This window comes from Polyodon spathula, chromosome 21 (assembly GCF_017654505.1).
Source record: "Polyodon spathula isolate WHYD16114869_AA chromosome 21, ASM1765450v1, whole genome shotgun sequence".
In the NCBI taxonomy this organism is placed as follows: domain Eukaryota; kingdom Metazoa; phylum Chordata; class Actinopteri; order Acipenseriformes; family Polyodontidae; genus Polyodon; species Polyodon spathula.
The window spans coordinates 19,821,880-19,841,286 of record NC_054554.1 but is presented as its reverse complement, the minus strand read 5'-3'; the positions used below and the strand labels follow the sequence as shown (position 1 = coordinate 19,841,286).

General features: G+C 40.4%; 2 protein-coding genes across 2 annotated transcripts in view; one reads left to right on the top strand and one right to left on the bottom strand.

The window, feature by feature from the left end:
• The window catches only part of recql5 (RecQ helicase-like 5), a 41,495-nt gene extending 28,459 nt beyond the window's left edge, over window positions 1–13,036 (top strand). The window contains exons 9-20 of the mRNA XM_041222002.1: window positions 5,937–6,164; window positions 7,219–7,312; window positions 7,763–7,799; window positions 8,443–8,501; window positions 8,735–8,808; window positions 9,370–9,463; window positions 9,700–9,849; window positions 10,033–10,616; window positions 10,788–10,863; window positions 11,054–11,320; window positions 11,439–11,511; window positions 11,866–13,036. Coding sequence (XP_041077936.1) covers window positions 5,937–6,164; window positions 7,219–7,312; window positions 7,763–7,799; window positions 8,443–8,501; window positions 8,735–8,808; window positions 9,370–9,463; window positions 9,700–9,849; window positions 10,033–10,616; window positions 10,788–10,863; window positions 11,054–11,320; window positions 11,439–11,511; window positions 11,866–12,023 — 1,894 coding nt within the window. The 3' untranslated portion in view covers window positions 12,024–13,036. The remainder of the gene's footprint in view (window positions 1–5,936; window positions 6,165–7,218; window positions 7,313–7,762; window positions 7,800–8,442; window positions 8,502–8,734; window positions 8,809–9,369; window positions 9,464–9,699; window positions 9,850–10,032; window positions 10,617–10,787; window positions 10,864–11,053; window positions 11,321–11,438; window positions 11,512–11,865) is intronic.
• A 409-nt stretch (window positions 13,037–13,445) lies between these two features.
• LOC121296237 (unconventional myosin-XV-like) overlaps window positions 13,446–19,407 on the bottom strand; it is a 97,728-nt gene continuing 91,766 nt past the window's right edge. Inside the window, exons 65-67 of the mRNA XM_041221581.1 lie at window positions 18,856–18,989; window positions 17,699–17,839; window positions 13,446–16,628 (exon numbers count right to left, since the gene is read on the bottom strand). Of these exons, the coding sequence (XP_041077515.1) occupies window positions 16,539–16,628; window positions 17,699–17,839; window positions 18,856–18,989 (365 nt within the window). The 3' untranslated portion in view covers window positions 13,446–16,538. The remainder of the gene's footprint in view (window positions 16,629–17,698; window positions 17,840–18,855; window positions 18,990–19,407) is intronic.

The window sequence follows — 19,407 nt, the reverse complement described above, 5'->3', positions numbered from 1 at the left end:
GAAACTTTGTGAGTTTGGTCTTCACCATACAGGTGTGTGGAAACATGTCTTGCCATGATCAAACGAAATCTCTGAGGACCTCAGAAAAACAGTTATTGATGCGTCTAGAAAGGGTTACAAAACCATTTCTAAGGATTTGGGGCTCCACCAATCCACTGTAAGACAGATAGTCTACAAATGGAGAAAGTTCAAGACCACAATCGCTACCAAGGAGCGGTCGTCCTACCAAAATCTCTCCAAGAACAATCTGGAAAATCGTCAAGGAAATCACAAAGAACTTCAATGTAACATCAAAGGATCTGCAGGATTCTCTTTCCTTGGCTAATGTGAGTGTTCATGACTCAACTATCAGAAAAAGAAAACAAGATGGTCTTGTTCTCTAAAAAGAACATTGCTGCCCGTCTGAAGTTCGCCAAAGAGCACATAGATGATCCACAAGACTTCTGCAACAATGTTCTTTGGACAGACGAGTCAAAGGTAGAACTTTTTGGCCTGAATGAGAAACGTTATGTTTGGCGAAAACCAAACACTGCGTTCGAACAGAAAAACCTCATCTCAACCGTCAAGCATGGTGGTGGGAGTGTGATGGTTTGGGGCTGCTTTGCTGCCTCAGGATCTGGACAGCTTGCCATCATTGACACAACCATGAATTCTGCATTGTATCAGAAGATTCTAGAGGAGAATGGCAGGCCATCCATCCTTGAGCTGAAGCTGAACCGAAAGTGGGTCATGCAGCAAGACAATTATCCTTAACATACAAGCAGATCTACAAAAGAATGGCTGCGGAAGAAGAAATTCAGTGTTATAGAATGGCCTAGTTAAAGTCCGGACCTAAACCCCATCGAAATGTTGTGGCAGGACCCGAAGCGAGCTGTCCATGCAAGGAAACCCTTGAATGTCACCGAGTTGAAGCAGTTCTATAAGGAGGAATGGACCAAAATTCCTCAAAACCGATGTGAGAGACTAACCAACATTTACAGGAAACACTTAGTTGAAGCCATTGCTGCTTAAGGGGGTGCCACCAGTTATTGAATGTAAAGGTTCACATACTTTTTCACACATGGATATTATCTTTATCTATTATGAGGACTTAGATTAAGCTCTAATAACATTGTAGTTTTGAAATATGTGAAAATCCTAACCACAAACTTTTTCTCTGCACCGTGTGTGTGTGTGTGTGTGTGTGTGTGTGTGTGTGTACATGTCACATGTAGAGTATGCACACTGGATGTTTGTCATGGTTACCAATTTGTCATGTTACAGATATGTTTTAAGTTTATATTTACAAGCATGGTGGTGGAGATATTTTTGACATCATTATTTATCTCTCACAGCAAGTTCAAAACAGTAGCCACTATGCCAGACACCATACATACACACACAGATATGATAAAACATTTTTTTAAAATAATTTCCCTAAATCAACTTCAGTTCCCTTTTCACTGGCACCTGAATATTGGTTTGTTCAATGTTCAATATCTCCTGTAGTGTAGTGCAACCTAAAATATCCTGAAAATGCAGCTGCATCTGCAACACCAACTAAATATATCCACAAACTAAACCCGAGCCTCCTACTGTAACAACACCCTAGTTCATCTACAGTATCAGCACTGCACACAAGTTTTAAAAATTTCATATTTCTCAATTTCTAACAGGGTTGCTAAATGTCTTGATTTCCAGGGATTGTTTCTCGGATATAAGGTCACATTTAAAATGTGTGCTGATGTTTAGCTACTACCAGTTGGTGCCTTGTCACCCCCATTTAAGATCCACTTGAAATCCTGTCTCTGGAACTGGTTTTGATAAGATACTGTGACGGGGCGTGTTCTGTCTCTGGTTCTGGTTTTGATAAGATACTGTGAAGGGGCGTGTTCTGTCTCTGGTTCCTCCGCTTACACGAGCCACTGTGGTAAATAAAAGCTACTCTCATGTAATAAAAATCTTAAGTGATCCCAATGACTCGAATAGGAACAATGTGGCTTGGTAGCCCAGTCGCCTCTCACTCTTCTACCTGTGATTTAAGTCTGTCTCCAGTTCCAGTCTGTGTCCTCTTGTCTAAGGCTTCTTACTGGCAGTCATCTTGGACTACCTAATGTTACCTTAGGTAAAGTGGTCCAAGGTTAGTGGTAATCAGGGTCTGTAAAACCAGCTGCTAGTCTTTGTGCTACCCTTAAAATAATTAGAAAATAGTGGAGCAGTAGAACTAAACATAAACGGTTCTTAAGATACATGATAGATAGATGCAGGTATTCGAGTCCCCTGTGCTGTTTGCGCAGGACTTTCATATAAAGCTGCATTATGCACCTGTTCCTCAGTTACAGTAAAGCATTAATTCTCAGGCTCATCTAGTCCCTCATGCACAGTAACTGCATCTCATGTGAGGAGTGCTGAAACATTCTTTCCGAACAGGAAACCCCAACTTGTTTTTATGCTGAGAACCCTGTGTTAAATATACTTGACCTTATTAGGAGGTCAAAAACATGGACTATGAAAAAGTGTATCACTGAGGGTGAGTGAAGTAAGTGACCAACAATGGTTATATTGTTTATTGTCTATCACATTTTGTACCGAAGGAGCAGTTTTTTTGGCTATGCTCTGGTGTACCAGATGTATTTAAAGGTTAAAGATGATTCTTTATTCTATAATCAAGCGACGAGGTGCTTTAAACTTCTGAGTTAAAGAATATTAGTTAAGCTACATGCACAGTTAGCCTATCTTTTTACATATTTAAGAAGGGTTTTACCTTACAAGCCCATATTTAAAATATAGGCTTTGTTTGCATTTCCATGTTGCTTCCATGCGCTGAAACGCTGCTTGTACTATATGGCGTTCTTACTCTGCTGCTGCTGGGAGGAAGCTTGTGTGCTTGCAGATAAAACTACCTCCCAGGAACTTTGTTTCCTGGTTGCTGTGTGCAGAAATGCACTAGGGAGCCTTGCTGCCCTGTGCATGTGCTAGGATAGCTGTGGCTGTAGTTCTGTTAGCTCTGTAATCAGGACACACAGTGTAATCTGAGACACCAAGGTCTGCATGAGACTCAGGGACTGTACAAGATGGAAACAGCTTTTAGAATTAAGGTTTCTTATGAGTCGGCAGTTAGAGTACAAAGCTGCCTTTATGTGGGAGCTTGTTGACTTTGATAAAAGGCTGGTCTGAGTAGTACAGTGGCATCAGTGTCTGTGACTCCCTTTGGGGCATTGCATTACTAGAGGAGTGAGAATTCTGCACTCTGGTCCAGGTTTTTGATGCACATGCACTGTTTTGAACTGACAGATGGGTTACTGTATTATCAGACTGGAGGTGTTACTGGAGGCACATGTTACTGATGTCTATATGAGTTCATGATACACCTGTATAGTTATGGGTGTGTTTTCTTGTGTGGATGCTTCTATGAAAGCTTGTGACTTGTGTACGTATTTGTTAGAGGTGCAATATACTTAGGAACATGATAACAGAGAAGTTATAAATGTCTTGAGGCCATTCATCCGGTTCTTAGTTGTTGAAGACGGTACAAAATCTTATCCTCTGTCTTACTGTAAGTCTGTCTGCACTCGATTTCCAGTTGTGGTCCCTGATCGTCTGATACACTTTGAATATTGACAAGGGTTAACTTTATCAACTCCTATTGGTATTTTAAAAAATCTAAGTCTGTATTAAGAACATAAGAACATAAGAAAGTTTACAAACGAGAGGAGGCCATTCGGCCCATCTTGCTCGTTTGGTTGTTAGTAGCTTATTGATCCCAAAATCTCATCAAGCAGCTTCTTGAAGGATCCCAGGGTGTCAGCTTCAACAACATTACTGGGGAGTTGATTCCAGACCCTCACAATTCTCTGTGTAAAAAAGTGTCTCCTATTTTCTGTTCTGAATGCCCCTTTTTCTAAACTCCATTTGTGACCCCTGGTCCTTGTTTCTTTTTTCAGGCTGAAAAAGTCCCTTGCGTCGACACTGTCAATACCTTTTAGAATTTTGAATGCTTGAATTAGGTCGCCACGTAGTCTTCTTTGTTCAAGACTGAACAGATTCAATTCTTTTAGCCTGTCTGCATATGACATGCTTTTTAAGCCCGGAATAATTCTGGTCGCTCTTCTTTGCACTCTTTCTAGAGCAGCAATATCTTTTTTATAGCGAGGTGACCAGAACTGCACACAATATTCAAGATGAGGTCTTACAAGTGCATTGTACAGTTTTAACATTACTTCCCTTGATTTAAATTCAACACTTTTCACAATGTATCCGAGCATCTTGTTAGCCTTTTTTATAGCTTCCCCACATTGCCTAGATGAAGACATTTCTGAGTCAACAAAAACTCCTAGGTCTTTTTCATAGATTCCTTCTCCAATTTCAATATCTCCCATATGATATTTATAATGTACATTTTTATTTCCTGCGTGCAGTACCTTACACTTTTCTCTATTAAATGTCATTTGCCATGTGTCTGCCCAGTTCTGAATCTTGTCTAGATCATTTTGAATGACCTTTGCTGCTGCAACAGTGTTTGCCACTCCTCCTACTTTTGTGTCGTCTGCAAATTTAACAAGTTTGCTTACTATACCAGAATCTAAATCATTAATGTAGATTAGGAATAGCAGAGGACCTAATACTGATCCCTGTGGTACACCGCTGGTTACCACACTCCATTCTGAGGTTTTTCCTCTAATCAGTACTTTCTGTTTTCTACATGTTAACCACTCCCTAATCCATGTACATGTGTTTCCTTGAATCCCAACTGCGTTCAGTTTGAGAATTAATCTTTTGTGCGGGACTTTGTCAAAAGCTTTCTGGAAATCTAAATAAACCATGTCATATGCTTTGCAATTATCCATTATCGATGTTGCATCCTCAAAAAAATCAAGCAAGTTAGTTAGGCACGATCTCCCTTTCCTAAAACCATGTTGACTGTCTCCCAGTACCCTGTTACCATATAGGTAATTTTCCATTTTGGATCTTATTATAGTTTCCATAAGTTTGCATATAATAGAAGTCAGGCTTACTGGTCTGTAGTTACCTGGTTCAGTTTTGTTTCCCTTTTTGTGGATCGGTATTACGTTTGCAATTTTCCAGTCTGTCGGTACCACCCCTGTGTCAAGAGACTGCTGCATGATCTTGGTTAGCGGTTTGTAAATTACTTCTTTCATTTCTTTGAGTACTACTGGGAGGATCTCATCCGGCCCAGGGGATTTGTTTATTTTAAGAGCTCCTAGTCCCTTTAACACTTCTGCCTCAGTTATGCTAAAGTTATTTAAAACTGGATAGGAACTGGATGACATGTGGGGCATGTTGTCAGTATCTTCCTTTGTAAAAACTTGTGAAAAGTAATCATTTAACATATTTGCTATTTTTTTTTCTTCCTCTACGATTTTGCCATTTGTATCTCTTAAACATTTAATCTCCTCTTTGAATGTTCGCTTGCTGTTGTATTCTATGTTAAAAAGAGTCGGTTATCTTAACTTGGCTGTTCTTTGCTGGGCTTACACCAAAGCTGCAATTATTTATTATTTTATTTTATTTTTTTAATACAGGGAGCAGAATTGATCACAGTATTGGAAGTCTTTTGAGCTGCACTCTCCACTTTTGACTATTACAAATTTTGAATTCCCTCTTCACACTGCCTGGTTGCTGACAGTGACAAGTCCACTATAATGCCAGGCTTTTTTTTTTTTTTTAATCATACCATTTATTTCAGTCCTACATTTTTGTGACCAACATGTAACTCTTTTACATTTATTTGTCATTCTGCCCCCGTCACCTCCATTACAACTGCTTTTACTTCTCAATGAGAGAGACTTTTAGTCAAAGCGGTTGTCATTTAAATTTACAATGTTTATTTTTGTATTTCTAAATGAATCAGTACACAACAAGTTAAGTCAAATGTTTACAACCATGCTCCAGTGGGATACTCTGAGTTAATAAGACGTGTCCCTTGTACTCTGTAGCTGTCGACACGCTGCAATCGCGCAGTATTTTGGGGATGAGAAACCACACTGCAACAAGTCCTGTGATTTCTGCAAGAACCCTGCGGCAGTCAGGAACCAGCTGGAGTTGTCTCGGTGTCTGGGGTCAGATGGAAGGACCCACATCGGGCCGGCTGCTCCATCGACCGGGCCCTTTGGCTATGACCGGGAGCTGTACGCTGGGGGCCGCCGTGGCTATGGCTTTGAAAGGTGCGCTGGGAACACTAAGAGTTTTATCCATGCAAATCATTTTTCTCTAGATAGGCTTTATCTCTTGCTTTACAGTTGTGCTTCTAATACCAGGTGGGAATTTTGAATTCTTCTCTCAGAATTTGTCCTGGCGAGTGAATTGAAGGTATTAGTAAAGCAGTTCACGGGTGGCGCATCTGGTAAAGGCACTCCGCGCCTTATATCCTTATATCCTGGAGATTGCCGGTTCGAGTCCAGACTCACCGCGCACCAGCGACCCCTGTAGACTGGCCGGCCGCCTGCGGGCCTACCTGTAAGTTGCCCAGAGCTGAGTGGTCCTCCGATGCTGTAGCTCTGAAGGTGCATGTTGGGCCTGCAGAGAGAAAAGAAGCGGGCGGCTGATGGCACACGTTTCGGAGGACATGTGTGTCCGTCTTTCCCAAGTCAGTGCGGGTGTGGCAGTGGTGAGCCAGATTGAAATAAAAAAAAAATTATAATTGGGTTTTCCAAATTGGGAAGAAAATGGGGAAAAAAAATAATTGACGATTCCAAATTTAAAAAAATTAAAAATTCAATTAACAAAATTTAAAAAAAATTATTTCTTGTAATTGGCTTCTAGTTGGGAAAGGCGGTGGTGGTGTAGATTTGGCTGAGTGAAATACACAAGCTGGGAAATGGTGATATGTTCAGTCAGAACCATGAACAAAGAGAGCCTGCACTACAGTAACTTGGCAAGACTTTTCTATGGGGCTGTACTTAATAAGTCTAGATCCACTGCCACTCAGTCCCTCGGCTCTAACCACACTACCTCCTAGTCCCTCGGCGCTAACCACTAGGCCACACTGCCTCCAAGACCCTTGGCTATATCCACACTGCCTCCCGGTCTCTCAACTCTAACCACTAGGCCACACTGTCTCCCAGTCACTCAGCTCAAACTATACTACTGTACCTCCCAGTCCTTCGCTCTAACCACTAGATTGCCCTGCCTCACTGGCCCTCTGTTTTAAGCAGTCTTCAGCTATGTTTGCCTTCTCAGTTCTGTGTTGTCCAATACTTATCTTTTATTCTATAATAGGTATGACATATCTGAGGAGGATTATGAAGAGGACCCAGAACATCGGAAGCAGGAATGGAACAGTTTTTTCCAGAAGCAGATGAGTATACGCAAGGCAAGACTCCTTGGATTAGTATGGCTATAAAATATCACAGTTATCTGTTTCAGTTGTCACATCCCAGTGACTTTGTAACGACAAATCTGTCCCATTCTGTGTGATTTTTTTTAAACTTCTAACTCATTTCTGACTGGTATTTTTAATCCCTAACTCGAAATAGATAATTTCATTTTGTATATGTTGTACAAGATTTTTTTTTACATATTTGGCTGCATCAGAAGTCTTGAATGGCTGCATATTCCTAAACCAAAACCTCTTCAGTGAATAGTACAATGCAAATAAATGGCTGTGACTCATCTGTGTGTGAATGACTTGCTCTGATTTGATGGCAGCTGTATCACATACCTTAAAGCCCATTAGGGAAAACCACACAGTACATTAGAACTATGAGTCAGGCTCTATAACTTTGCTAACCAGTATTGATGTATTCTTCTCTTCCTTCTCTAGAATAAGGAGACACCAAAGGAAGACTTTGTCCCCCCCGGTCAGTGCTTTGGTTAGGGTTAATGTGTTACAGAAAGTTATCACTCCTGTATATGTGGTGTGCTAATAAGGGACAAGCCTTGATGGGCCGAATGACCTTTACTCGTTCTCAAACTTTTCTTAAGTTCTTATGTAATGTGCCACTGTAATCTGATTCCATTTTATAGTAACTGTCATGGTCCTGAGAAGTAATGATATGTGGTAATGGATTACATTTTATGTGAAAAAATAAGTTACTTTTCGTTGCATTTAAAAAAAGGAAAGGTCTAATGCCTAAAGTGGAATTCAGAAAACACAACAGTGCAAGTCAAACCTTGCATGTCACATAAATGCTCTTGTCATATCAGTGGTCTAGAAAATGCCTTCAGAGAAGGGGACCGAGTCGGTTCCATAGCTGAAATATATTGAGTTGCAGCCTGACTAAACAAAAAGTAACTCTGTAAAAAGTAAACCTGAGAAGTAACTGTAACTAGTTAATTGTTTTTTCAAAGTAATAAGGTACTGTATCTTTGTTCAAGTAACTGTAACAGTTTCTTTGAAAAGTAACTCCCCCAAAACTGGTTGTAGCAGACCCAGTAATTAGATAATTTGATTCTCAGTCATACCCTTCCACTTGAGGTCTGATCATATCTCCTCTCCTGTAGACCTGTGGTCTCCTCTAAGAGAGGCTGCAAGCCAGAAGATTCCCCGGCTGTCTGTGAAGGTAAGAGGCCGTGTGCACCAAACTTAACCCCTCCGTGTGATCCCAGCTCTTAAATGCAGCGGACTTCTGACTTTGTCACGTGGAGAAATAAAATCAGTCTATGGCTTAGCACATAAATTTGCCTTGTGTTTATTAGATCTGTAACAAAGCAGCATTAATGATGCAACACAAATATAATTGGCTCAATTTTATTATTTGCATAACAACATTTACATAAACTGTTTGTTTTTCAGGCTCGGGAGCATTGCCTGCGCATGCTGGAGGAAGCCCTGAGCAGCCAGCAGGGGGCAGTCTCCACGGGGAGCAGGTACCAACACTGCAGAAGAAAAAGGGTTTTAAAGACTGTTTCATACATCATTGGTACATTTTGGTCTCCATCTTTGATTGCAGACTGCATCAGGTTGGATTGCCTTTCTCCAGGTTGAACAGCTTTTCCAATGATGAGCTGAATATAGGAAAGGTTCTGATGCACTGGAAACTGTCTTGTACATGTGCTGTATGCCTGTAAACTTAGACCTTATCTTATTTTAGGTCATTTTTTAAAGATTAATATCCAACACAGCAGTTATTACCATTTTCATTGTGTTGAGCAAGGTGGCACCACGGTGACAGGTTGTTTTGAGATCCTAAATTCCCTTTAGCTTTTACCACAGGATGATCCACTTACTCTGAGGCTTATCATACACAACAAAGTGCTGCATTTTGTAATTGAGTTTGTTAAGGTGGTTTGATAAGTTAAATACAATTCAAGTAATACATATTTTCTTGGATAAAGTACTGCTGTCGGCCCCCTGGCCACATTATTCTGAAACAGGTTACCCATTGTGCTTCGTTCAGTGTGTGAACTCTGCTGTGTTCTGTCCTGCAGCCCTGACCCCCATTCCCGTGCTGTTGAGATGGAGTATGAAGCCTTCAAAGGATGCAAGTCATCCAACCTGTATAAGGCAGCAGTGCTTAGGAAGGTAGGCTGTATCTATGAAGTAATGGTTGAATTTAAAGGTTGTTTATTCTATCCATCTGTCCTCTTGTTAGTCAGTTTTTGTATATGCCTGTGCATATTCCACATGTGTGAAACACACTGCTTTTGTTTTGAATTTCTGTTGTGTAAATACTTTATGAATGTGCATACTGTAGTTTTGTGACATGGTAACAGCATACCGTGTACTGTGTAGTAACATAGCATGTCTTGAGCCTGCAGGTGTCAGAGATAAAGAAGGGGAAGGCAGATGGACATGTGCCCCCAACCTCCAGCACTGGGCCCAGCGGTGCAGAGAGTCCCCCTGAGAGTGACGAAGCGAAGCCTGGAGCCTCCACTGAGGGCTTTGTGTCTGCCACTCAGATCTACTCTGTGAGCATGCACTGACACATCTTCCCAAATTACAATCTTGCCAAATTACCTTTTACATTATTGGCTTTTCAACTCAAATGTTGGAGGTTTTTAGTATATATTTCAATTCTAAATGAACAAAAAACCCTTTTTTTCTATAAATATTTTTCAGTCTATGTTGCCTGTTGTTATATTTTCCTACAGTTGAAGTCGAAGCGGGTGGGCGCTGGGTTCAGAGGCTCGTCTAACACGTTCCAGTCTGCTGCTGAGCTTCTGCGTGCCTCTAGGAGCCCTGAGGAGGCTGGCAGCTCAAGGACCGAGACTACGGAGGAACACCCTTTCACAGGAGGGTCGAATCGGGCAGGAGGTGATGAAAACCTCACCACAGACAAGGAGAGAAGCCAGCAGCTGCCCAGTGCCTCCAAGAAGAACTCACTGTGGAACAGCCCAACCAAAAATATCAAACGCTCCAAGAAACTGCTGCAGCTGGCCGAGTCGGCCATGAAGGACTCCCAGAGCATCACCAAGTTCTTCACCAAGAAGGAGGAGAGTATTGGTGATTCGACCGATCTGCCTCAGACTCTGGCTCTGACTCCTGGGCCTCTAAAGACCCACAGAACTTCTGAAATGCAGGATAGGGTCTTATGTTTAAAAACAACCCCATGTGTGGATGGTGCCTTGGAAACAAACCAGAATCAAGAATTCCCCTCTGTAGAAGAAGAAACGCAATTATTAACAGCCGTTGATGGTGTCAGTTGTCAGAAAACCACTGCAAAAGAGAGGACAAGGTATAATCTTACAGTATGTATATCAACAACTGTCATTCAAAGGCACTTTCATTTGGTCTTTTGTTCCAAGGTCCAAACTCCAAACCAAAACATACAGGTCCACGTGGCTGGAGAGGAGAAAAGACTGAAAGGGTTGTTATTGTCTTAATGGTTTTGTTTTGTGGTCTGCAGCATTCTGCCTGAGAAGGAGCTGGAAGATGATAGAAACCCTGTCTCCAATACTTGGAAGAGACCTCTCGCAGAGGAGGTAGGAGCGGGATTATTAATCTGTCTTTTCAAAGAGTGATTAATAAAACATACTTAAAACAAAGTTTACAATTCAAAATTACAATATAATGAAATGGTTATGAAGAGTTAGAAACCAATTGACTACATATTGGCTTGATCAAATGATGGTATATAATAAAAATGTGATTAAACGGGCCTCTTTGTTTCAGGGACCCCAGGGCTCTCAAGCCCCACCCCCCAAGCGGCAGCATCCTGGCATTGCGCCCCCCATATTGTGTCAAGCCGAGGGCAAGGGTACCCTGGTGAAGAAGAAGGTCAGTTTTCACCCCACCCTGGCGGAGGAGGAGCTGGAAGAAGGGGATCCCCGAGTAGCACAACCGCCTGCAGGGAAGGCAGCAGTGTCTCTCAAGGAGGCAGCTGACATTGTTGTGAAGTACTTGACACCATTCTACAAGAATGGCAGGTTTGCTTCCAAGGTGAGAGGCTGAGGGCAGTATAGGGAGTGAGCACCTGCTTTACTGAATATTTGGTGAATCTCCATTTTAATCGGTGTCCAGGAAAGAGGTTTCATGTTGTTTTTTGTTTTCCTTGCAGGAGCTGTTTAAAGCTTTTGCAAAATTCTTGTCTCACCGGCTGACTGAAGGAAAGACACCCCATAGAAAAAATGGTAAGATGGAAATAAAAATGAATGGTCTGTCTTGTTCTCTCTGACACAGTTAGATTGCGATCCAGTGGAGGTGAGTGTGTGAAGTTACCACTGTGCTGTTTAAACTGCACGCACAATTTGTCCTATTCTAGGAACGAGCCTGAATGTGCTGAACAGCCTCTTATTTCCCAAACATGTATTACGTTCAGTTACTGCGACATGGTCATCGCCTGCTCTCACTAATACATGAAACCCATTTTTGTTTATAGTGCTACAGTTTTTTGATGAACACCAGTGACACATGTAATTGTTCAGGAAGGCTGCCCAAGTTGCCTGGTGCTTTATTGTTAAAAGTGTACATGGTTGTGTTTCCAGTGAAGGGAGCAGCCCAGCGGCTGATCAAAAGCTTCTTCAAGGATCGTCCGCAGATTGAGAGCGAGGAGGACTGGAGACACCTGCAGAGCAATGAGGGCCCGGAGACCCAGGGCACCAAACCAACACTGCTCCCTCATACCAGGGAGGACACAGGCTAAACTTCTCCAAGGTGCCTTAGGCTCAAAACTGAGAAGCACTTGAAAAATCTTTTGGGGTTGTATATCAAGAACTCTCAGTGCATGTTCTTCCTTTGATGCTGCTAAATCAAAAAATAGGCTTAATCTCTTACAGCCCTGCACAGTTGCGCATGTCAAAAAACATATTTGCAGGCTGCTTTGTGAGCTCCAGGGGTTACCAACCTGTCTGAAATCTGTCTGGCAACATAGGATATGAGCAGGGACAGCAAAGGGTTAACTAACTGCAGCATAATGGCTCTCGGTACAGGACAGTCCAACAGGGAAATGTTTTAATTTGAAATGTTTCATTATTTGTTAATTTATTTTAATTCAGCACAGATATATGTTTTCCTTCTTTTTCTGCTTCATCCTACAAACCACACTGGAAACAGAGTATTATCTGCTCTCTCCATTTTCTTTTAAAGACCTCCCTTTATCTGTGAAAAATGGTTTAGATACAGAAGCAATTGCACAGAGGTTTTCAAGTGTCCTCCAAGAACCATGGGGAATGGTTTGGAGAAGTTACTTAATCTGTTAGTTGCAAGTTACTTGAACAACATTGTAACTAGCTACAGTAATTTATCAGCTATAGTTGTGAGACCACCAAAATCACACTATGGACAGGGATAGGATCCCTCAGTGCAATCTGCTTGGTCTGCATAATCCCATCGCACTGACTATAAATGTGATAAGCGGTGAAAAGGGAGCTCTTTGACACAGATGTGTCCTGGATATTTCAATTTAACTCTCTTTATTAACGCTTGCATACAGTTTTGTATGGTACTAGAAATATCCTTTAGTTTTTTTTTTTTTACTTGGTATACATGCAACAGGGTTGATGGTTGTTTTGTAACCAAACAACTGTAGATTCCTTTTCAATTTTTCAAAACAAGGCTTTAAACGCAGTTTATTTCCTCTTACCTGTTTTAAATGAAAAAGAAAATCCTTTGATTACACTATGTAACACAATTTTTGTTCCTGGGTAGTAAGTGTTATTTCCTAATTGCTTATGCCTCAAAAGTATAGAAAATGGCTATTACTCCCCACAAACTTTGCTTTTGTGACCAGGACAGTGATATTTCAAAATATCACTATTTCCAATGGGAAAACGGGCAAATGTATGTCTTTTCGTTCACATAAAGTCAGAAAAAAACAACATATGAATCCAAATGAACATGTATTTATACTAAAGTAATACAAAAATGACTACAAAAGATTTAGAAGTGAGTAGTTTTTCGAGATTTACAATAATACTGTAAATACAGCAAAGTTTGTGGGGAATAATAGCCATTTTCTATACTTTTGAGGCATAAACAATTAGGAAATAACACTTACTACCCAGGAACAAAATTATTTTTTTTTTGTTACACAGTGTTATTTCATTACTTTAGGCTATGGAGATTTGTAAAATAAAATGGTATTGATTAAAACAAAAAACAAAACAAAAAAAAAACTCCTGCTTCCTGGTACCTGTTCACTTCCTGGTGCCTCACATGGCCTGGTTGCAATTAGAGTTCATCCCTCAGAAACACACTGAAGGGACTAACTGTTTAATTAAACTCTACAGGCTGTATTTCTAAAATGTTTACTCCAGTCTGTAATTAATCTAATGTAATCCTATTTTTTGGAGGAGAAAAAAACAGCTGATTTTAGAAACCAAATCAGGCAACTGAAGCACTGTACTACTATTCATGCATTTCCTTTTATACACTGAAGCTGGAATTTATAATTTCAAATAATTATAAAGTTATTAAGACTGGAATGGCTTTCACAATATGGCCGTAAATCTCCAAGACTAGCACTAGCAATATTACCATTATTATTATTATTATTATTATTATTATTATTATTATTATTATTATTTATTTTTTTACATTTTGCAAATGCTGAAAAAGTACCGTTTAACAAAATAGATTTTAAAACCGTATGCATCCCTTTCATTTCTGAAGATATGTACTAGTACTTGAAGAACTAACATTTAGTTTTTGAGTAGCTGTCATTCTCAAAGTAACAGTTCATGCATCTACATGTGATGGTACCTTCTGGTCTCAGTAATGGAAATGGTTTGTAAAGCATTGTTGTGCTGGCTGCTTAGGGAAACAGCACCAGCTATGATCACCCCTTCCCCAAGGACAGGTTATTGTAACTAACAAAACTGATGCATGCTATCGGCCGTGCGCATCCATTCTCAATGAGGTCTCAAATGGGCAGGTCTGAAAGAAACCTGTATGTTCATTTTAAAACATAAAATCTGGCAATAATCTTAAATAAATCTGTTTGCAAGCTATGCTTTTAGACTATCTTTCACCTCCTGGTTAATTTCACCTGGAGGGTGTCCCCACTCCTTCACAAGCTTCTATCCTGTCAATAACCAATCAGCTGCTTCCCCTAGTGACTGAGCAGTAACATTAAATTAACAAGGAAGCAGAAACAGACTTCCTGGAAGGCAAGGCAAACAAAATTGGACTTTTCTTTAAGCTAGCGGAGTACCAGTTTTAAAATGGAAATACTTATTTGCTATGTGTGTTACTTTAGTTGTAGAATATGCAGTCCTTGAACACAAAACATTGCCTCTTTCTTTATCTCTCACTACAGGGGATTAAAGACCAGAGATGGGTAGCACACACAGGTTTGATCCAGTAAAAATAACATTGTTTTTCTAGTTTGTTTCTTTTAAGGGATTGCAGGGGCTTTGTGTGTTAAAAGGAGATTTAACCAAAAACTCACTCAATCAAAGCAATTATACCTCAGACTGCATGAAGAAACTGGAAATGAAGTTGCTTTTGAAGACAGTTGTGATTTGTCCTGATTTGGTGTATTAATAATAATGAAGTGTCTTGAATAGGCATATAGCAGGTTTCTTGTCACCGAAGGGCACTGTTTATGATCTCACTGTAGTTACTGAAATCTCAGTCCACGTCAACATTGGCTTGCAAGTGACAAAGGGTCTGTAAGATATACATTGTCCCTACAAATTAAATATTTACTTTGGAAGTTGTTTCACTTTTACTGTAACTACGGTAGCGTATTTGCAGAAATGAACAGGTCTTTTGGCACATTCAACTACTATAATATTTTTCCCCATCACTAGTTTACTTGTCAGCTTAAATGGTTGAAACCAGTGGAAGCACACCATACAGATAAATATCAATTTCAAAATTTTTATTTAAGATTTATTTTCAAGCTGAGCAGGAAAAAAAACAAAAAAAAGATGAACTGTGTTATAAATTAAATATTGTATATGTAAAATCAAGGTTACTCAACACTATTCAAATTTAAAAACATACTTTTCAAAAGAAGTGTGGATGCTTGTGCCTATAACTTGCATTTGCGATTCCAAAATCTTGATTTGTCATCCATTTAATCCACCTTGGTGTTAAAATAAATAGATTGTTTAAATAACATTACGAATTGTAAAATAATATAATATGTGATCAGTGCTCAATTGCACAGCACTTAAATGCTGACGCCTCAATATGCTTTACATAAGTACAGAAGTTCAGTGCTTATTTGAAGAAAAAGAAGAGCAGACAGACACTACTCACCTGCCAGATAAATGCACTGTATTTCAAAATCTGCATATGCCACATTCACAAAATATGGTTTAACATATAACCTTGTCAATTTGACAACACTTAAGCTAAAGGAATTTATTAGGCAAGAGTTTAAACTGCAACTCTTGTCTATGCATAAAAATATTTAACTAGGTGGCTTACAGTTTTTCTATAGTTTGATGATTGAAGTTTAAAGTGTTGGTGTGGGAGGGCAGAGCCCTGCACATGTAAATAATTTATTGTTTGTTTTGTAAATATTGAGGTTAGTTGTGTGGGGTTTTTGTTCTTGTATGTGTGTGTGGCAGTGGAGGAGGTGGTGGTGGTTGGCAGGGATGGGGTTAATTCTTATCCCTGTCAGATACATGTGCAAATGTGGCCAGGCGTTGATCGAATGATTAATTGTCAATCAACCCTGGCCACATGGTATAAAGAGTGCTACACAGCCCCATTTGGAGGAACTGCCTGGGAGAGGGGAGACCACATGGAAGGTCTGTTTGGTGGTTTTGTTTCTTTTCTTGAGTCAGTGGAGGCATTGCTTAGCCTGACTTTGATTTGTATTTTTGTGTAAACCTTTTGTTTGGCCCCATGCCTATTTGCTTTGTGTTTTTTATTTATTTTTGTTTAATAAACATGCGCCCCAGCGCTTGAAACCTGCATTTAGTGTCTCAGAGTCTCTATCCACCCTGTAACAATCTTTGGGGGTTTTTTGTGTTTAAAAAAAAATTGAATCTCAAAACATTCTCTTTTCAGTACATTGAGTACGTTGCGGCTGTGTCAGGATTGGGCAGGATGTGCTTGCTCAGGGTTTATCAGGCTGGTTGGCAGCATGTCTGGGGGCAGCAGGGGGCTTCATCTTGGGCTTGCTCTTTGGAGTGCTCACTACAGAGTCCCTGGACTCCCTGGACCCCCTGGGGCCCACAGTGGACGGTGCAGGCATGTTGGGCTATCTGACTGTGCTGGTTGTAGAGATGCTGCTGGGCATGTATGTTAAGTCCTCCAGGATCACCGCAATCACATGGCACATCTCCTTCGCCTGGGTACATAGAACACACACAAAAACATACAGCGTGAAACAGGAGAGAACTGCTTGGATACTTCATCGGTGTATCCTGTTAATGTACACTGAGGTGTAGAAGCTTTAATTGAGGGGAATGTAATTGAAGTCTTTTAGAAGCCCACTACTTTACATTTGCTGTATCCACTGTTGTCCATATCACAGCAATTGTTTTCAATATTTTACAGATATTTTTTTGTTTTATTCACATAGATAACTCAACTACTTTTTTTTGGTAACACCTTACATTTTGTCTCTAATTACTGTGTATCTACATAGTTGTTACATAGTAAATACATGTGTACAATTAAAACGTTATGTATAGTTACAATGTACTTAACGTAAATCTTTTTAAACAATATGTAAGCACACAATTGTATCTGAAAGGGGTTAGGATTAGGGTTATACATTAAGTACATTGTAATTGTAATGTGTAAGTACACATGTATTTACACAGTAATTAGACACAGTGTAAAGTATTACCCATTTTCCAACTCTGGAATGTCAGGAGAAAGACTTTTTCTTCTAAATGTTCCATTGTTTCTAGTTCACGCTCCCTCCTAGAACACTGCTGGTGCTCTGATTGAAATGAGTGTTGTATTGTGGGAACAGTATTGTTGCAGGAGTTTAACACTTAAATGTTAAGAAATGTATTGTCCAGCTGATTTATGACCCATGAGTTGTTATTAAAACTATCAAAAGAGTGCAATATGTTTACAAATATAATGCTGTGATACAGAGAACATGGGACACAGCAAAGATAATGTAATGCATTTTGTGTACATTTTGCAGTCTGCAACACTAACGTACAAGAATGTACAAAAGAGCTTTCACAAGACTGCCAGAAAACACAAACTGTATTCTAGACTTTGGTTAATTTGATTAGAAATATCTGAATTAATTTTCACTTTCAAGGCAGAACAGCAAATTTATCATGAATCTATATTCTAGATTTGCTGTGTAGTTACCAACAACCAGTTTCCCTAAAGTAAACCAAGTCCTTGGAAGTGAAAGTAGAGAAACAGGTTCCCGTGGTTCAGGGGTCTTACCTGTTTGAGGTGGAAAGTGATGGTTTTGGGGGCTGTGGGGGGGCCGTAGTTCACCTCCAGCCCTGGGAGCTTCTCCCCCTTCTTTGGCTGCAGGGACCTCAGTGACTGGACTGTCATCAGAGGGATGGACAGCAGCTCCTCCTAGAGGAATCAGCAGACGGGTGTTGATTCATAATATACACTACAAGTTGAACTAAGCTACAGGTTCAATTCAAACATAAAGTCATGCACAAAGAAATGCTTTCATAGATCCTGATTTACAGCAGTTCTGGACTACCCTGCCTAAAGCAACATTAGGTAGTCACAGACGGGGCCAGGGAATGGGCTTGATTCTAAGCTATTTACTCTAAAGCGTCATGCCCAAGCTCTTGCTTGAATATAGCGGATTAAATTCAACGCAGATTAACGATTTGTCCGGGGGGCCACACATTCCAGTATCCACACTTCCACACATAACCCTAATCCTAACCTTCCATCTCAATTTGACCCCAAAGCTTTTACATAATGCTAACCCTAATTATCAGATTGAAAAATTGCTATTCCGTCCCCCAGCAGGATGATTTTCGATACTATAGAAGCTATTCAAAGTGTGCTCAGGCTTCCCAGAGCATCTGGTACAGGATCCTGTGAATGTAATTAAATTTCAACAGAAAGAGGAAAAATGAAAATACATGTTTGCAATAAAACACAAAAGTGCACAGCAGAGTCTAATATAGAGAATGCAGGTCCACGACAGATGATATTTAGGTAATCTGTGCTGTTATTTACCACCACTTTAACCAAAGCAAATGAATGTGATCTCTAAAAGGCTACCTCAAATAAACATGTGTACCTGTGTTAAAGCAATGGTTTCCACTTACTAATTGGAAAAAACACCAATGAAACATCTAAAACAAATAAGAAACAACTCAATACTTCATTCAAGCCCCTGAATTAAAAGTCTTAACTTTATTGGGTGCATTTCTCATTTCTGAAAAAAAATTGCTAATGACAAATCGGAGTAAATAGCTCTGAGAATTTAGCCCACAGAGGTTTATTATTACCAAACAATAGGAGCTCAATGTGATAGCATATTTTTTATAATGGGTATTGTTTGTACAGTGAGTGAATTGATTGCAGGACTGGTACAATAAATACACAGACACACACACACACACCTGGGAGTGTCTGTCTCCGATGAAGACTTGCTCCTGGTTGATGGCGACGATGCAGGGAGATGGAATCCGACGGTCACTCACCTTCTGCACTGAGAACACGTTACTGCCGAACAGCGGGAACGAGCTCACCGTCGCTATGGAGATACAGTACAGCACAGAGACAGTGGGAAGCAGCTCACCGTCGCTAGGGAGTTATAGTACAGCACAGAGACAGTGGGAAGGAGCTAACCGTCGCTAGGGAGGTATAGTACAGCAGAGAGACAGTGGGAAGGAGCTCACTGTCACTATGGAGATACAGTAGAGCACAGTGGGAAGGAGCTCACCGTCGCTAGGAAGGTATAGTACAGCACAGAGACAGTGGGAAGGAGCTCACCATCCCTATGGAGATACAGTAGAGCACAGAGACAGTGGGAAGGAGCACACCATCGCTATGGAGATACAGTAGAGCACAGAGACAGTGGGAAGGAGCACACCATCGCTATGGAGATATAGTAGAGCACAGAGACAGTGGGAAGGAGCACACCATCGCTATGGAGATATAGTAGAGCACAG